The 18,296-nt window shown below is 35.6% G+C and overlaps 1 protein-coding gene across 1 annotated transcript; it reads left to right on the top strand.

The window, feature by feature from the left end:
- The first annotated feature begins 982 nt into the window (after positions 1–982).
- Positions 983–18,001, top strand: LOC113522050 (spermine oxidase-like). Its single transcript, XM_052892476.1, has 10 exons — positions 983–1,136; positions 3,013–3,186; positions 3,936–4,031; positions 6,021–6,081; positions 6,793–6,848; positions 8,122–8,338; positions 13,054–13,232; positions 14,567–14,834; positions 16,389–16,498; positions 17,579–18,001. The coding sequence occupies exons 1-10, from the start codon at positions 1,063–1,065 to the stop codon at positions 17,811–17,813; spliced, it is 1,470 nt and encodes a 489-aa protein (XP_052748436.1). The 5' UTR covers positions 983–1,062; the 3' UTR covers positions 17,814–18,001.
- Positions 18,002–18,296: the final 295 nt, after the last annotated feature.

The raw sequence follows: 18,296 nt of genomic DNA, 5'->3' as shown, positions 1-18,296 counted from the left end.
TTAGGTCGTCCGCCAAATGGTTCCCCCTGGAAACCATCGTGAACAATTCTTGTTGAATTCGTCACGATGGGCTAACTGACCTGCTTCATCCTCACCTATCATCCTTCACTGGTGCCCCACCGGTGTATACCGTTAGCGCAGGTGGGGTTACCATTTCATTATCACCCATTAAAACCACTGTACAATATACCTATATATTGCATACTGATTATATACTCACACATATACAAACGCACAGCCCAAACCGCTGAATCTATAATCTTGAAGTTTTGCAGCTAGGTTCTTTATACAGAGTAGATATTTCTATAATTCAACCCCTAAGGGGATGAAACTTCCAAAATCCTAATAAGCTAGTTATATATGTGCGAGAAATTATAAGGTTAAATTTAAAAATAAAACAATACATTTTTTTATGAATATACTCGAAAGAACGAATTTCACAGTGAATCATCATCATCATCACATCGGCCTTTAAGGATTGAACGGATAATGATTAAAATTAGTAGTGGGACGACATTAGCGGTCGGGACGACGATATTAGCGGTCGGACGACATTAGCGGTCGGACGACATTAGCGGTCGGACGACATTAGCGGTCGGACGACATTAGCGGTCGGACGATATTAGCGGTCGGACGATATTAGCGGTTGGACGACATTAGCGGTCGGACGACATTAGCGGTCGGACGATATTAGCGGTCGGACGATATTAGCGGTTGGACGACATTAGCGGTCGGATGCAATTAGTATTCGAATGACCAACATTAGTAGTCGAATTATTTGAGAACCATTCGAATAATCCAAACAATTTGCTCAATCGTATAATTAATAGTTGGATTGGTAAAGTCGCGCGTCGCTACATTACTGTACAAAACTGTCAAAGTTGGTGAAAGAGACTCTTTATTCCGGTCAGTGAAAATATATCGGTCACGCGGACGAGTTCGCGGGTAAAAGATAGTATTATAATCATAGATTTGTCATTGAATTAATGTCACAAGTTCGCAAAGGTTAACCGTGGCCATTACATGCTTCATATAATATATACCAGTTTGATTTAAACCGAGATGGCGTTTAGACTGATAGTTGGTTTACTGTATTTAATTATAGGGTATACTCAGACAGCAAGTATAGGGGGCAGGTAAGTAGGAACTGGTTGGGATTTAATTCATTAATTTTACCTTAAAACCTAAATCGTTTTTTAATAACCCCATACTGTAGTGTGTAGGGAAAACCTCGGCAGGGAGCTAATTTCTTGATGAACATAAATAACTACATCAGAACGCATATAATATATATTTTTTTTAATGGGTGATAATGGAATGGTTACCCCATCTGCGCTATCGGTATACGCTGGCGGGGCACCAGTGAAGGATGATAGATGACGATGAAAGCATTCGTGTTTCTACCGTGAAGCAGTTGTGTTTGCATGGCTGTGTTTCGGTTTGAAGGGTGGGATATGGCAGTGAATTTACTGTTGGCCCATCGTGAAAAATTCCACTAGAATTAACCACGATGGTTTCCAGGGGGGATCGCTTGGAGGTCGACCTGATAAGGTATATTACTAGCAATGGGTCCATTAGACCCCATTATTAACAATCCCTTCCCCCCGCGCGTATAATATTAGTAATATAACAAAATTGCAAATAGACCATACTGGTACATGGGAGACGTTTAAAAACATTACAAAGACTCTTATTAAGAGGAATAGAAGCCAGAGGGACACTTTGTACAAAAGTCGTTTGCTTGGGCACCTTTGTCTCAATTCGTGTTTCTACTGTAAACGTTTCATTAATTTTAAATACCTAAAAAAGCAATTGTGTTTTATATTTAGGTCATGGCTGTTTTTTATTTTTGTTTGAATTAATTTTTAAATTATTTTTTGTGGTCATTTTTGAAAGTGTCCAAGTCTTTACATTTACATAGATATAGCAATCTGAAGATCATTTATATATAGAAGAAATAGTAACAGAGAAATTTTAAATTGGGAACGTGTTACTACTCTTTCATTATTGATTGTATTTGTCAATTCTATGCATTGTCTTCTATTATAAATAACTTTTAAACCAATGATATTCCTCTGATTCCTAAATTTTCTAATTTTAATATTAGTAAGTCATGTTTTACTAGGGGTATTTTGACATATTGCTACTGTAGGTATTTTGGATACCTTCACAGATATCTTTAACTAAATTGTAGCATGCCAGTGTCGTGGATTTGCCCTCTTGAAATCCAAATTGATCGTCTTTAATGATATTATGTTTTTTAATGAAATTATTCAGCCTATGTCCATGGTACAGCTCATGTCTATAGGCGACGGTTACCATTTTTCAGAAGGTAGACCGTCAGCTCGTTTGGCATTCTAATATTAAAAATAAAAACAAGATTAGGTTATTTAAATTATAACAAAATTGTCAATTCTTATTTCTTTATTTTGTTACATACATAAAATGTATTAAGTCTTTGTAAAGTGATATTTGTATGGCCGTGTGATAGGAATGGGCAATATATGGCAATATCTATATACTTTAGTTACAATATGTATATATTGGTCCAGTCAATTATCCTTGCAAACATCAGTCTTGGATTCTATTTTTAATTTTTAAAGTACTCCATATTTAAATGTTTAATTTGTTCTAATATTTATTTATTTATTTATTTATTCTTTACTGCACAATAAAGTTTTGTACAAATGGCGAGCTTAATGCCATATGGCATTCTCTACCAGCTAACCATTGGTTACTACTAATTTTAGTGATTTGCATAATAACATTCGATACATTTCTCGATATTTAAATTCGAGGCAAATCGTTTTGATATATGTTTCACGGCATAAATACGAGTGGGGACAGACAGAGGTACTCGTGCAAGCAACTTTTGTGCAGTTTCTTCTGGTGAATGGCATAACATAATCGAAATAAATTAAACGAATTGAGAAACCATTTCAAATCTCGAATTGTGTATGTTCTTTTTTTGTAAAGTCAGTTTAAAATGACTGTAACGTGTGTTGTCTATAGTTCAAAAGATTACGATACGATAGTCATCGGGCTGGGGTCAGCCGGGACCACTGCGGCTTCGACCCTGGCGCGCGCCGGCCGCAGGGTGCTGGCGCTGGAGGCGCAGGACCGAGTGGGGGGTAGGGTGCACACCGTGCCATTTGGGGACGGCATAATGGAACTCGGCGCTGAATGGTAAGTCAAAGGTAATTTTTTTAATAATGGTAATGGAACGGTAGCTCCGCCTGCGCTATTAGGTATACATATGAAAAGAGGTAAGTTAGCCCACCATGTTGAAATTAAATGGGATTTACCACGACGGTTTCCAAGGGACGCTGCGTGGAGTGGTCTACCTGACCGTGTATATTGAGGGGGAAAGGGATTGTTAGTAATGGAGACTGAGAATCCCATTGCTTGCAATATACCCAACCAGGTCGACCTCCTCGCAGTTCCCCCTGGAAACTATCATGGTTAATTTCCTGATGAATTCATCATGATAGGCCAACTGGCCTGTTTTCATTCTCATCTATCACCCTTCACTGGTGCTCCGTCAGCGTATCCCGTTAGCGCAGGCGCGGTTACCATACCATTTTCACTCATCACAAAAAAACCGTGTATATTGCTAGCAATGGGGCCTTTTTTGTCTCAACAGGTTAATTTTTTATCTGAAATAATATATAATACTTGTAGATTATGTTTTATCAAAATAGGTTCAAAAGTTTTTTCTTAAAAAGTTTTTTCTATTGTATAAAAAAAAAAAAAAAAAAACTGTTTAAATAATCGATCAGAAATTGTTGGATTGTTTACGAAAATTGGCAGACGAGTACGGCATTGCCGTACTACGTGATGAACGCTCATGAATTATTTATTTATTTTGGCGTTTATTTATTTATTTATTTATTTATATCCTTTGCTCGGTTGATAGATTGAATAATATTGTACAGGATCCACGGCACCAAGTCCAGTCGTGTGTACGAGCTAGCGTTACAGAATAATTTCACAGTTTTACCACAAGATTTCGAGCCGAAATTATATTATGGGTACGTACTACAACTCGTGTGAGGGTGGCGCCCTCTAATGTTGAAATTTGTTACATCCACTTCATTATTATAGGTGAAAGCTTGTGACGTAGGTTCTTTATTCTATTATAAAGAGTTATTATATATTATAAGATGAAAGTTTCCAGGGGGAACCGCGAGGAGGTCGACCTGGTTGGGTATATTTACAGGCATTACATTGGCAGTGAATTTACAGGGTACAGAGGAATAACACCTGAGTCCTGAGGAATGGCAACGCATGGGAGAGGTATCATGGGCGAAACAGTATACTCTGTTATGTCCATGGTACTGCTCATGTCTATAGGCGACGGTTACCACTTTCCATCGGGTGGGCCGTCAGCTTGTTTGCCATTCTAAGTTGCACGTTGTAATTATTGTACTGTATTTGTAAAGAATGGCAATAAATATTATTATTATGATAAGAGACAGGAATTAAAAGGTAACTAATCTGCCCGCCAAGAGTGGCAACTACTGGCAAAACCCCTTAAGTGGGAGTCCTATATTAAAGTCATATCCTATATTCAAGTCATATCCTATATTCAGTGGAGACATGATGATGTTGATGTAATCATAGAGTATTTTATTTTATTTTTTCATATATTCATTAGTACTGTTCAAGATTAGACATTACAGAAGTTTTAATAAAAGTATTTTATTTTTATTTTTTTATATATTCATTTATTTTAATTTATTATAAAACTTAAGGACAAGTATTTTATTTCGTCAAGAACTTCTCAGCTTCAAGCGCAAACAGTACATATATCGTCACCTCTATGGTAAACTTACGAAACTGAAAAAGATACATTTTACAGGGGAACGTTTTGAAACATTAGAATGCAAATAACTTTTGACAGAAGACTACTGTAAAAGATCATGCTAACATTTTAGTTTTAAAATCCTGTTTTTTATTGAATGCGCTTAATTAATTATAACTATATTACAAGTATCAGAAATAAATGCATATTCGTTACTTTGCACCTTCATACATGAGAGTTCCCAGGTATTGAGTTATACAACAGCAAATCTACGAAAGTGGCAGTTTCGTAAGTTGCCAAAGAAAATCATTTACTTTAATATCTGGCAAACTAACGAAAGTGCCACTTTCGTAAATATACCAAGGTATAAATCACGTGTTTTGGAGAAAACTTCAGTTTAAATAACAACGCTATAGCAATCATTCATGTAAAATAGCTAAATTAGGATTGAAAAATTGATAAAATAATTATTGAAATTTTCAAATAAAAGTGTTTATTATAGAAAATACTATAAAAATATGCCAAGTAAGTTTACTCTGGGTATATCAAATAAATATGGAGATTCAAGCTACTCGATTTCTCTAACCGTTAGAGATAGAAATTTGAGAATAAGCCGCAACAAGTAGTATGACGCAAAATGTAGATTTTTAAAGAAATGTCAAATTTGATAAAACTGCAGATTCGTAAATTTGCCATAGAGGTGACGATATGTGTACATGGCGGACTTAATGCTAGAAGCATTCTCTCCCAGTCAACCATAGGCAAGTGTCAGAATACTCGAATGCGGTACTAGTAATTATTGATATACATACATACTAAAATTACATATATAAACGAATAAATATATATGAATAACAAATATACTTACACATATATGATATATACTATATTATACACGAAATTGAGAATAATATAAAGCACTTACTGCTCGGATAAAGATAAAAAGTGAGCGTGAACGCTTTTTTTGAAAGACGGTTTAGTCGGTAGTCTTTTAACGGCATCAAGAAGCGCGTATTATTTATTTAACTCTTTATTGCACCATAAACAAAAATATACAATGACAATTGAACAATTCAAGTGAAATACAGTAACATAAATACAGATTGAAATGTATCTCAGCAATCTCTTACAGACAACCTTTGGTTAAAGGAGAACAGATAGAAGTGGGCAGGTGGCGCTAGAGAGTATTCCTAGATTCATTGCATTTTTTTTTCAGATTTAAAGGTAAAGAAGTGGACGGCGTTTTGTTTATGGAACTAATCAATTACGCATTAAAAGTAAGTGCACACATAATATTTCACTTTTTTTTTATATATAAGCATACGGCCCACCTGATGGTAAGTGGTTACTGTAGCCTATGAACGCCTGCAATACCAGAGGTATTACGCGCGCGTTGCCGACCCTGAAGAAAACTCTTCACCCCTCAAATTGAACAAAACTCTATAATTTATAAATCGATTTGAAAAAATAATGTTTCATCAGAAAGGTTAGTAGGCCTATATATATATATATATATATATATATATATATATATATATATATATATATATATATATATATATATATATATATATATCATGTATCATAACACTATATTATAATTATTCAAAACTATTTATAATTACTCCTCTCCATCCAAAGGTTGCCTGCAAGAGATCGCTCTTAGCGATAAGGTCGCCCATTGTTTTCTCATTGTGATCATTTCTTGTAATTGTTTGTATCTATAATAAGTTTACTATTGTAATCTTATGGAGGAAACAATAAAGAGTATCTATCTATCTATCAAAACCCTATTAATATTCTGTCCACGGTTCACTGGTCATGTTTATAGGCGCCCATCCACCCCATTACCAATTACCATCAGGCCGTCGGCTTTTGCCATTCTTTGTACCATAAAAAAATCATTTACCTATTTTTTTGCTGTCATTTTCTCCATCTACCTTTATATAAGTGGAGTCGTAGTGGTTTTTTTAAATATTAATTTACAGGTACAAGGTGAAACGCCTTCTGAACCACTTCCTTTGGGGCAGTTCATCACTGACAGGTAAACAACGATGATTATCACCTTTCTTTTTTACAGTCTTTCATTATTTAACTTGCAATATATGTTAGTTAGTTTGTATAGGTCAAATCTTACTGTTGTATAGTCCCGGCGTAGAATAATCCACCCTTTCATTTCTCGTTATGTCGCAAGAGGCGACTAAGGGAACTTAATTGTCAAAGGATGGGCAGCAGCGTCTCTCTTAAAAATTTTTTATACCACTGAGGTGGCAAGCAAGCATACGGCCCACCTGATGGTAAGCGGTGACCGTAGCCTATGAACGCCTGCAATACCAGAGGCGTATACGTATACGCGCGTTGCCGATCCTGAAGAAACCTCTTTACCCCCCCTTTTGAAGAACCCCATGCTGTAGTCTCTTGGGAAAACCTCGGCAGGGAACTCCACCATATCTTATATCACCAAAGTCTAATTCTGGTTTCCAACCTGCCTGCCAAGCGTGCAAACTACTGGTAAAACTTTCCTTTTGGGGAAGGAACGACCCTCTGCTAGATGGAGTGACTACCTCAAACACGTTGCAGGGAGTCAGTGGATGCAGGTGACTTAGGAGCGTATGGCAAGCTATGGGGGAGGCTTAAACCGCGGGATATCGTTAAGGTAACACAAAGGATCTAATGAAATGATGGTATAAGGCAGGGGGAAACACAAAAGATCCCGACGGGTCGACGTGCAACGGCTTAGCTGACCCCATACGCGAATATAAGATAAGATGGGGGAGGGCTATGTCCGACAGTGGACAGATGATGGCTGACATTATGATGATGATGACGATGATTACTGGTATATTATATTTCCGGCGAGCGTGTATGAAAAGATTGATGAATGTGAAAGAAGCGAAAGAGGTTTGTTTGAATCGAAGCATTTGGCGTTCCATTGTTTCTGCCTACCCTAATGGGAGACAGGCGTGACAGATATATAATGATTATATGTATATTTCATCTCTAATCTATTCTATTCCAAAATTTCTATATTTTATATATATTCTTTATTGCACTAAAACATACAGTAACAACAATAAGTTAATAACAATGTTAGCAAACGCGAACTTATCTCTAAAAGAGATCTCTTCCAGTCAACCTAACATAGTGGCATATGTATTAATATTTGAAAGATACAATTATAATACATATATATTAATATAAACCTACATAAATAAGAATATATATACATATATACATGTTAAATACAACATATAAATATCAAATAAAAGAGAACACAATGATGACAGTCTTCTAATCATTTTTTTTAATATTTTCAGAGTATTCGACTATTTAAAAGAGAAACATCCGTCTGTATTAATGGACAAGGAGTTTTTAAATCAATACCTCCACTTTATTGATACGATGGTCGACTCCAACGAAGGTACAACATGCTGGAATGAGACCACCACCGCTTCGGAGTATGAAGAGCTGGAGGGTAACCAGTACATGAGCTGGCACAGGCTTGGTTATAAAACGTTCTTCGATGTTCTGCTGGTGAGCTCTTTATTTATAATCTCTTATTTTATAACGTCCAAGTATTAGTAGCAACGTAATTTTCGAAGATATTCAGCCCTCCCTTCCCCCCCCCCCCCCTATGTAACACGCTGTAACATTGTTTTGAACCCTCTCACATACCTATGAACATAACACCCGAGCGACCATTTTTACCTCAAAGTTACAACACTAACGAATAGAAGGTGAAGGGATTATTAGAAATGGTTTGGAACGGCCATATTGTTAGCAAAACACCCTATCAGGTCGATCGCCACGCGGTTCTCCCTGGAAACCATTGTGGTTAATTCATGTTAAATTCTTCACGATGTGCCGACTGGCCTGCCTTCATCCTCATCTATCACTGGTGCAGCGTATATCGATAGCGCAGACGGGGTTACCTTTCCATTATCATCCATTAAAAAAAAACACTAACGAATACTGACAATGGAGGGGGAAAGAGATTTTTAGCAATGGAGTTAGACAGCCCCATTGCTAGCAATATGCCTTATTAGGTCGACCTCCTCGTGGTTCCCCCTGGAAACCATCATGAACAATTCTTGTTCAATTCGTCATGATGAGCTAACTGACCTACTTAATCCTCACCTATCATCCTTCACTGGTGCCCCGCCGGTGTATACCGATAGCACGGGTGAGGTCACCATTCCATTATCACCCATTAAAAAAAATACTGACGACGGAAACAAAATAAAAAATCACTCTTGCGTCACCTACCCACTTCTATCTGTTGTCCTTTAACCAAAGGTTGTCTGTAAGATATCGCCCTAGCGATAACACCGCCTCTTGTACCTTTATATGTGGGTCAATATTTGATAATCGGCCGAAATCGACTACAATATTTTAATTATATTTTTTTGTTGTAATTCATATACGAATGATATTTTATAATAGAGTCAAGTTAAAATTTACCTAAAACTGTCGAATCCATGCACTTTATTGGAATTAAGGGATTTTAGAGCAATATTTGTAAAGTTATAGACCAGGAAAATGACACTAGTGACAGGATAATGAAATGAAACATTAGTTATTTAGTTTAGTTAGTTTATTATTAAAACTAAACTGATTGAGAGATAAAAAAAATATCACTATTATGAATTATCATATTTATTATGAAATCAAGAATAACCAATGTAATAGAAACAATATTAAATTTCTCCTCTTAACATTTCCAATAATATAAAATTATATTAATGTAACCTATATTTGGTTAGTAACATATTTGACCAGACTCATTAAAACTTGAAACTTACTGAATTAATTAACAAATAAGTAATATTTTTCAATTTATAAGTTAAAACTTAATTTCACAAAATGAAATTAATTCTTCTTAAAGTAAAGATATAAGTGTCTCATCCACCTTATCCCTAATTCTTATTCATCCAATTTAAATACCGATTTTTTAATCAGTCTTAAGTTAGAAGAAGCTTAAAAATGATTAAGTGTAAGTAATATGCTTGGTTTACATGTTTTCAACTTAACAATACTGATAAAGTTAGAAATAATATTTTATGTTTTAAAAATAAATATGAAATAAAACTTTTAAAAAAAGATAAAAAATAGGCAAGAAAAATAAAGCAATGCAAGAAAAAAGAGCAATGCAAGAAAAAAGAGCAATGCAAGAAAAAAGAGTTATTTCTCGAAAACGTTACAGGATTTGGGAATTTGTAAAAAATATGTTTGCCTTTGAGTAATAAAGACGGTTGAAGAAACTTTGAAATAATATCCTCAATTGATGGATCATAGCCATTATCATCAATTTCAAACAGTTCAACATCATTACTAAAAACTTTAAAAATGTCACATCTTATCTTTAAATTTCTTTATAGCAGAATATTGATGAACAATATTCGTGTGATGTGGAATGTTTTATTGCTGCTGTGGACGCTGCAGCTTCAACTCCATGCTAGAAACTATTTTTTGATATTTCTTTAGCTGATCTTTTAAATTATTTATAATTGTGTGTTTTTCCTTTAACTGTAGATGTTTTTCACGTCTATCTCTTTCGGACCTCCTGTAGCCTTTTATTTTCCGTCCATCTGTAATTGGTAACTCTTCGAGTATGACTGGAGTCATCATTATTAGATTGTAGTGTAATTGTGTGTTCAAAAACTGAAGCAGTCACCGAAAGATTTTTTCTTTTCTCTATATTTCGCTATATTTTCTCGCCACTATTTTTTTTTTCAATCTTTTACACCGAGGAGTTAATTCTGCAATAGATACTTCTAATTTTACCCTTCGCTGTTTAGCTAACAGTAGTCTTTTTTCTTTTCTTCCAGCTGTTTCTTTTTTTATAATATTTTTTAATCCGTTGATATTTTATTTTCTCCAATTCTGCTTTCCCTTTAACACTTCTTCTCGTTTTTTCTTATTGAAGCTATAATTATTGCATACTGAAACAAAATTCAAATAAATTAAAAAATTGACTTACCTTGTATAGTCATTTTCCTGTCATATAGTCATTTGTCTGTCATGCAAATAACAGGAAAATGGCCACAGGAAAATGACAGAAACGCGCATATTATTTTTTATTTATTCTAATAACTAATATAATTAAAAACTCATCAGGTGATTCGAATTATACCTTAACTTATGAAAATGTATTATGAAAACTTAAACGATTTACTTACATTTCACTTAATAATAGCTTCACAGGAAAATGACAAAGTGTATCAACAATACGCAAGAACACGTGAAAATCCGTCTAGATCACCAAAGCAACTGTCGACATGGCGTTTTTCTCCCCACCAACCACTAACACGGAGTATATTGAGAATTCACTATTTTGTTTATCACGGCATGTACAAGTGCGGCAAATTCAATTTTAAATTTAGACGAGACTAATGACGTCCTGACCGTTCGCTTTAATTATAGATGAAAAATTTTAAGTTTAATATAATATTATGTTTAGCAAAACACTGAATAGTTTTAGATTAATTAGTATATAATTTAAAAATTGTCAAGCTTTTATAATTTATTACTAAATCCCCAAGTTATTACTAAACAAACTCCTTAGAATGGAAAATTCACCCGGCAGGAAATATGACATCTGGAACTTTTTTATTTTTTTTTTTGGTATATGAAAATCAAACATCAAGTGACCAAAGTGTGTGGATGTATAAACAAGTTATAGTACTACAGTATGGACATATTATCAAGTTCAAATATTATATTAAAGGTGCAAAATAATTATGGGGACCTGTTTCGGCCGATTTTCAAATATTGACCCATGTATATTTTGACCTGTAATCCGTGCTACTGTATTTCAGTTGAGTTGTTTATATGCCATTGTTTATTTTATGTTTTTAATGCAATAAAGAGTTAAATAAATTAATTAAAATGACGTGCAATACAGTCGTGGGATTCCCCGTGAAACATATACGAAAAGAGTTGCCAACTTGCGAGACGTTAATTCCCTTGTTTTTTAATTAAATAAAAAAACAATATTGCGTCACACGTTGTTCTATTCCCTATTGTTTTTATTAATGTTCTTTTCTCGTTCACTCTTTTCAGGACTTTCTCATTCGTTAGTTTTTCTGCCCAGCTTATCCTTTCCATTCTCCTCCATGTCCACGTTTCGAATGCCTCGAGCATCTTTCTTTCCTTTTGCATCATTGTCCATATTTCACACCTATAAAATGTTATGCTCCAAATGAAAGTTTTTATAAATTTATTTCGAATTATTTTTGTATATGTTTTACCAGAGGGAGACTTTGTACAAAAGTCGATTGCTTGGGTACTTCTGTCCCATTCGTGTTTCAACCGTGAAGCAATTGTGTTTGCATGGCTGTGTTTCGATTTGAAGGGTGGGATATGGCGTGAATTTACTGGGTATAGAGGAATAACACCTGAGTCCTCAGGAATGACAACGCATGGGGGGTATCATGGGTGTGGACATAACAGTATACTCTGTTATGTCCATGGTACTGCTCATGTCTATAGGCGACGGTTACCACTTTCATCAGGTGGGCCGTCAGCTTGTTTGCCATTCTAAGGTGTGTAAAAAAAAATGAAAATATATGTTTTTTTTTTTGTTATCATTGATCTGTTTTGCTATTGTTATTCAAGTTCTAATATCCAATATGCACCTAACATCCTCTGTAACATTCTATAGGTGTAAGAATTATCGTTTGAACAGTATTTAAGTTCATCCATTCATCATCTCAGCCATTATGTGTCCACTGTCCACATAGGCCTCCCCCATAGACTGCCACAACTAATGGTCCTGACCCACCTGCATCCACTGACACACTGCAATGTATTTGAGGTTCTCACTCCATTTTTTTATGCTACTTAGAAATATCAGGCAAACAAGCTGTCAGCCCACCTGATGGAAAGTGATAGCCGTCGCCTATAGACATGAGCAGTACCGTGGACATAACAGAGTATACTGTTTCGCCCATGATACCCCCCATACGATGCCATTCCTGATGACTCAGATGTTATTCCTCTGCACCCTGTATATTTAGTGCGAAAATGGTCGTCCTATACTACGTTTGCCCGTACGGGGTCGTCAGTCAAGAACATTTCCTCCCCATCGGTTGCCGGTTCTTCGAGTTATGTGATTTTGCCATTCGTTGCCACGCCTGGAAGGCGGGTTTGTAACCGTAGTTGGGCCTTGGTGATATTTTAAAAGGGACGCTGCTACCCATCCCTCGAAACAGCTAGTAAACGATATAAATGTTTTTAAACACTTTCAGAACAAACACAACAACGGCTCGGGTCTTCCGACGCTTGATATCGAATTGAAGAAGGAAGTGACAAAAATCACCTGGTCCCAGGATCCTACGAAGAAAGTGGAAGTGAGATGCAAGGATGGTAGTACATATACAGCAGACAATGTCATAATCACCGTCTCACTTGGAGTTTTAAAAGAAAGGTATAGATAAAACATGGCACGTGTTAGCTGTAAACTCTATTCTTAATCTGTGATTTATAGCATAAACAAGTGTTTATTAGTTAAGATAGATTTTTTTTTTAATCTTTCTCTGTTTCCTGCATTGTAACATAAGAACAAGGAATAACATAGAAGGAATGATAAAATAAAAATTCTAAATCATATGGTTGCCACCTTTCTTCTTATGTAAATATAATTAGTAAAGAGACGACGAAAGATACACCATCAGTTGCTATTTTTTCTCAATTCATAGCAGGCAGCATAGAAAATGTTATACGGCCGTATAACCCTACCAAATTCAGATACAACCTGCTCGCGTACTGTCTACATAAACTGTGTCCAATATATCAACATATATAAACTATTTATAACATATATAAGTATGAAAAACGACGGAAAAAATAGCGAGAACGGTGAGCATTTAGTTTAAATTGAACAGCTGTAGTTTAAATAAATATTATGATGACAACACAATGCGTTACCCTATTCCCTTTGGCCACAACAGAATATCAGTACTTTGCTCTTTCGAGGGCGAAGCAATAAACTGAGTTGTGGCCATTTTGTGTTGCTATGGCACACGCACAAACGAAAAATTTTATTTAGCTTTATGTATTTTTTTTAATCATTTATGTTATCTCGCTTTTATTTTGTGTATGTATGTTGTAATTTGTGTGCTGTAAGTAAGTAATGCAAATAAATTATCTATCTATCTATCTTATGATTGAAGTGTGCTTTGAATATGATTTGTAGAAAAAGAATAATTTTCGATTTAAAAACCTGTTATACATGACACTAACGGAAATGGTTGTAGAAATGGCGGCAGATTGTCATTATAGAAAAAAGTAATATAAGAATACAATGGTTTTAGTTCCTTTGCCTTTCCCAATGTGGAAAAATTTGTTACTAGAATATATATGTTTTGAAAAATACAACAGCTAATTTCTTGTCCGCTTTTAGCTGAAATTACGTTTCGAATGGGCGGTGAAATTACAGAATCATAAAAAAGAACTCTTCAAAAATGTTTAAATTTAAGTTTATTTAAATAAAAATATTTCTTTTTTTCATTCTATATAGATAATAAATTCCTGGATGAGCGTATTTTAATAGAGAAATACACATGGAAAGTTTAACAAGGCGGAGCGAACAGAGAGAGATAAAATATGTTACACTTTTTAATAGTGACATAGACCATAATCGTATACAGCCATGGATGTGAGAGTGTGCTCTATCTTAGGTTACAAGAAAGATGAACTGTCTATGCTTAGCTTCTACTAATTTGAGGGTGATAAATAAAAATTTCTTTCTTTTTTTATCAGACACGAAACTCTGTTTTTACCACATTTAAATGAAGAGAAGACGACAGCCATAGACAAAATGTCGATAGGTGTAGTGGGAAAAATAGTATTACTATATTCAGAAAAGTGGTGGCCGCAGAGCAATGCGTTTGGATTCATTTGGACTCTAGAGGAAGAACAAAAATTACCTGATGAAGACAAATGGTTGTATAATGTTACAAATGCATCGGAAACCATGGGCAACACCAATTCATTGGTATTTTGGAGTTGTGGGAATACGGCGAAGTTGGTTAGTGATTTTATGGTGAATGCACCCATAGTAATACCAAGATATAGGGAGGGATTGTTAGTGATGACAGAGGAATAACACCTGAGTTCTCAGGAAGGGCAACGCACGGGAGGTATCATGAGCGAAACAGTATACTCTGTTATGTCCACGGTACGGCTCATGTCTATAGGCGACGGTTACCACTTTCCATCAGGTGGGCCGTCAAATTGTTTGCCATTCTAAGTTGTATAAAAAAAATATATACATGCTATCAGTTCCAACGCCATGCGGTTGAAATAAATCCAACTGATTTGTTTCATCCTCACCTATCATGTCTCACTGGTGTCCTGCCAACGTACAGCGATAGCTTTTTTTTTAATGGGTGAAAATGGTATGGTAACCCCGCCCGTACTATCGGTATACACGGACGAGGCACCAGTGGAAGATGACAGGTGAGAATGAATGCAGGTCAGTTAGCTCACTATGATGAATTCGACTAGAATTAACCATGATGATTATAGCAACGAGGCTATTAGACCTTATAACTAACAAACCCTTTCCCCTCTGTATACCGATAGCACAGAGAGGGTTACCATTATATATATATATAGAATAGGCCACCCCTTCCTTTCCCATGGATCTTGTTAGAGGCGACTAAAAGATGGCGAGGGATGGACAGCAGTATCCCTCTTAAAACATCTCTAAAGCCTAACTGCGGTTGCCAATCCGACTGCCAAGCGTAGCAATTACCGGCAAGACCCCAATGGGGAAGCTTATATTTCGCAGTGGACAGCTAAAGGCTGATATAATGACGATATATATGCCAGTTGTCAAGGCACTTTCTCCCACGCACAACCACTCTTTGAAATCAACTTCCAGCAGCAGTATTTCCGAACCGATACGACAACATAACCTTCGAGAAAAGAGCACATTCCATTTTAAAAGGCCGGCAACGCACCTACAATGCCGTTAGTGTTGTGGGTGATCATGGGCGGCGATAGTCACTTACCATCAGGTGAGGCGCATGCTCGTTTGCCTCCTGTGTTATAAAAAAAAAAAAGTTGTTGCTACGCTTAGCAAGCGGATTAGCCACCGAAACTAGGCTTTGGTGATATTATTAGAGGGACGCTGCTGCGTATTTCTCGGTCATTAAGTTTCCTTGGTTGCATCACATACAGGACACGAAAAACATGTTACTATTTATTAATATAACTAGCGGTCCGTCCCGGCGTCGCACGGGTGGACATTTTTACATTTTTAAAAGTGGCCATTAAGGCTGCAAACGCGAAAGAAGCTTAAAAATGGAGTAACTTCTCCCGTTTTCCCAACATTTCCCTTCACTGCTCTGCTCCTATTGATCGTGGCGTGATGAAAAATATACTATAATCTGTCCAGGAGTATGAAGAATTATTGTACCAAGTTTCGTTAAAATCCGTCGAGTAGTTTTTGTTTCTATAACGAACATACAGACAGACAGACAGATAGACAAAAATTTTACTGATTGTCCCCTACACCCATAATACCCCTCATATGTCGACATCACGAAAAAATACTTATTAAAGAATTTTTTTTTAGATAGAAACACTACCTGATGATTTGGTGAAGAGAAAAGTTACAGAATTACTCCGAAAGTTCATAGGCCCACACATCAACACGACTATACCAGAACCTGTAGCTATGTTAAGGTTTGTGTTGTCTGTCATTCAATCATTTGTCCGTCATTCAATCATCCATTGTCTATGGTTTTATTTTTTTTAAACTCTTTCACGAAATAACTTACATACTGATTAACAATGATAAATACAGCCAATAACGGATTTTAACTTTGTGAATGGAAATTATATTATTATTATTTATAACAAAAAATAAAATAAATGGAATACTAAGAAATAACTAAATGGGACAGATAAAGGAAACATTAGATGTCATATTGTATAGGGAGGTCAAAGATACGGCCTGGACTAGATCTGGCTGGAAAGGGATGCATGAATTAATGCCTCGATAAGACTCTTAAATGAGAAGAAGAAACGAATTTTTTTTTTAAAGTCCCAAAGATTTTGCGTTTTACAAAAAAACGATTTCAATCGTGGCAACACCAGTCATTTTGATTTCAAAACTAAACTATTTTGAAGTGATTTTGATAAAACTTCTTCGGGACCAATCTGTAAGTATATCCTTTTAGATAAAAAAAGAATATTCCAAATCGGTTTACAACTGACGGAGTTATGAGGTGACAAACATAAAAAAAATATACAGCCATTATGTGGTGTGTATATGGCACACAGATTATAGAGATTATGTTTAAAAACAGTATGGCGTCCATAGTAGATACCCTTAAATGCTTACGAACAACGCAATATAAATAAATACTCCTTACACTATGCTAATTTCACTACATAGTATAAAACAAAGTTGCTTCCCGTCTATCTGTTCCTATGTATGCATAGATCTTTAAAAATATGCAACGGATTTTGATGCGGTTTTTTTAATAAATATTTTTTACACACCTTGAGCATACACAGGAGTGTATGTTCATATGCCCATGTATATTCATTCTTTTTCATGTAAAACAGCGCAAGAAACAGACATTTTATTAATATGTTAATATGTTAATAAAAATAATTTGAAATAAAAAAAATGTTAGAAAAATATTTCTTATAACCTAAAAATAATATCTACAAATTATCAATATTATAAAAAAAAAATAATTAAAAAGACGTGCCGTTTTACGACTGATTTTTTTTTAATTAATATTTTTTTCGCAGGACCTACTGGCACACAAATCCGTACACACGCGGTACATATACTTACGACAACCTTCTGACCCCTCAGTACCCAACCGCCAGATCAGACTTAGCTGAACCGATCACCGACTCCTCCGGGAACCCTCGGATCCTCTTTGCTGGAGAGGCTACCAATTCTATTCACTTCGGGACAGTTCATGGAGCCAGTGAGACAGGATTTAGAGAAGCGACGAGGCTTTTACAAAAAAGTAGCTAAAGTTGTCTATGGATAAAAATTAAAGATGGCGTCGTTTTAGGCTGCTGATTAAGGATTCCGAAATCTTTGATATCTACATAGATTAAATAGATATAGATAGATAAATATACGCAACTTTAGAATAGTCTTAATGTGTAGTTACAATTTTATTATATTAGTGAGAAGCAAAATAAAAAAATTCACCTAAAGTTTTTTTTTTAATGAATGATAATGGAATGATTACCCCACCTGCGCTATCGGTATACACCGGCGGGGCACCAATGAGGGATGATAACTGAGCATGAAAAGGCAGGTCAGTTGGCCCATCGTGACGAATTCAACGATAAATTAGTCACGATGGTTTCCAGGAGGGACCGCGTGGAGGTCGACCTGATAGGGTATATTGGTGGCAATAGGGTCTAACCTCCCCATTACTAACAATCCCTTCTTCCCCCTAGCCTCTACTTAAAGAAGTAATATACAGTAGCAATAAAATTATCAATA

This window comes from Galleria mellonella, unplaced genomic scaffold, assembly GCF_026898425.1.
Source record: "Galleria mellonella isolate WM207_F2 unplaced genomic scaffold, CSIRO_AGI_GalMel_v1 utg158, whole genome shotgun sequence".
NCBI lineage: Eukaryota > Metazoa > Arthropoda > Insecta > Lepidoptera > Pyralidae > Galleria > Galleria mellonella.
The sequence above is the reverse complement of the archived record's forward strand: the minus strand, read 5'-3'. Positions and strand labels throughout refer to the sequence as shown.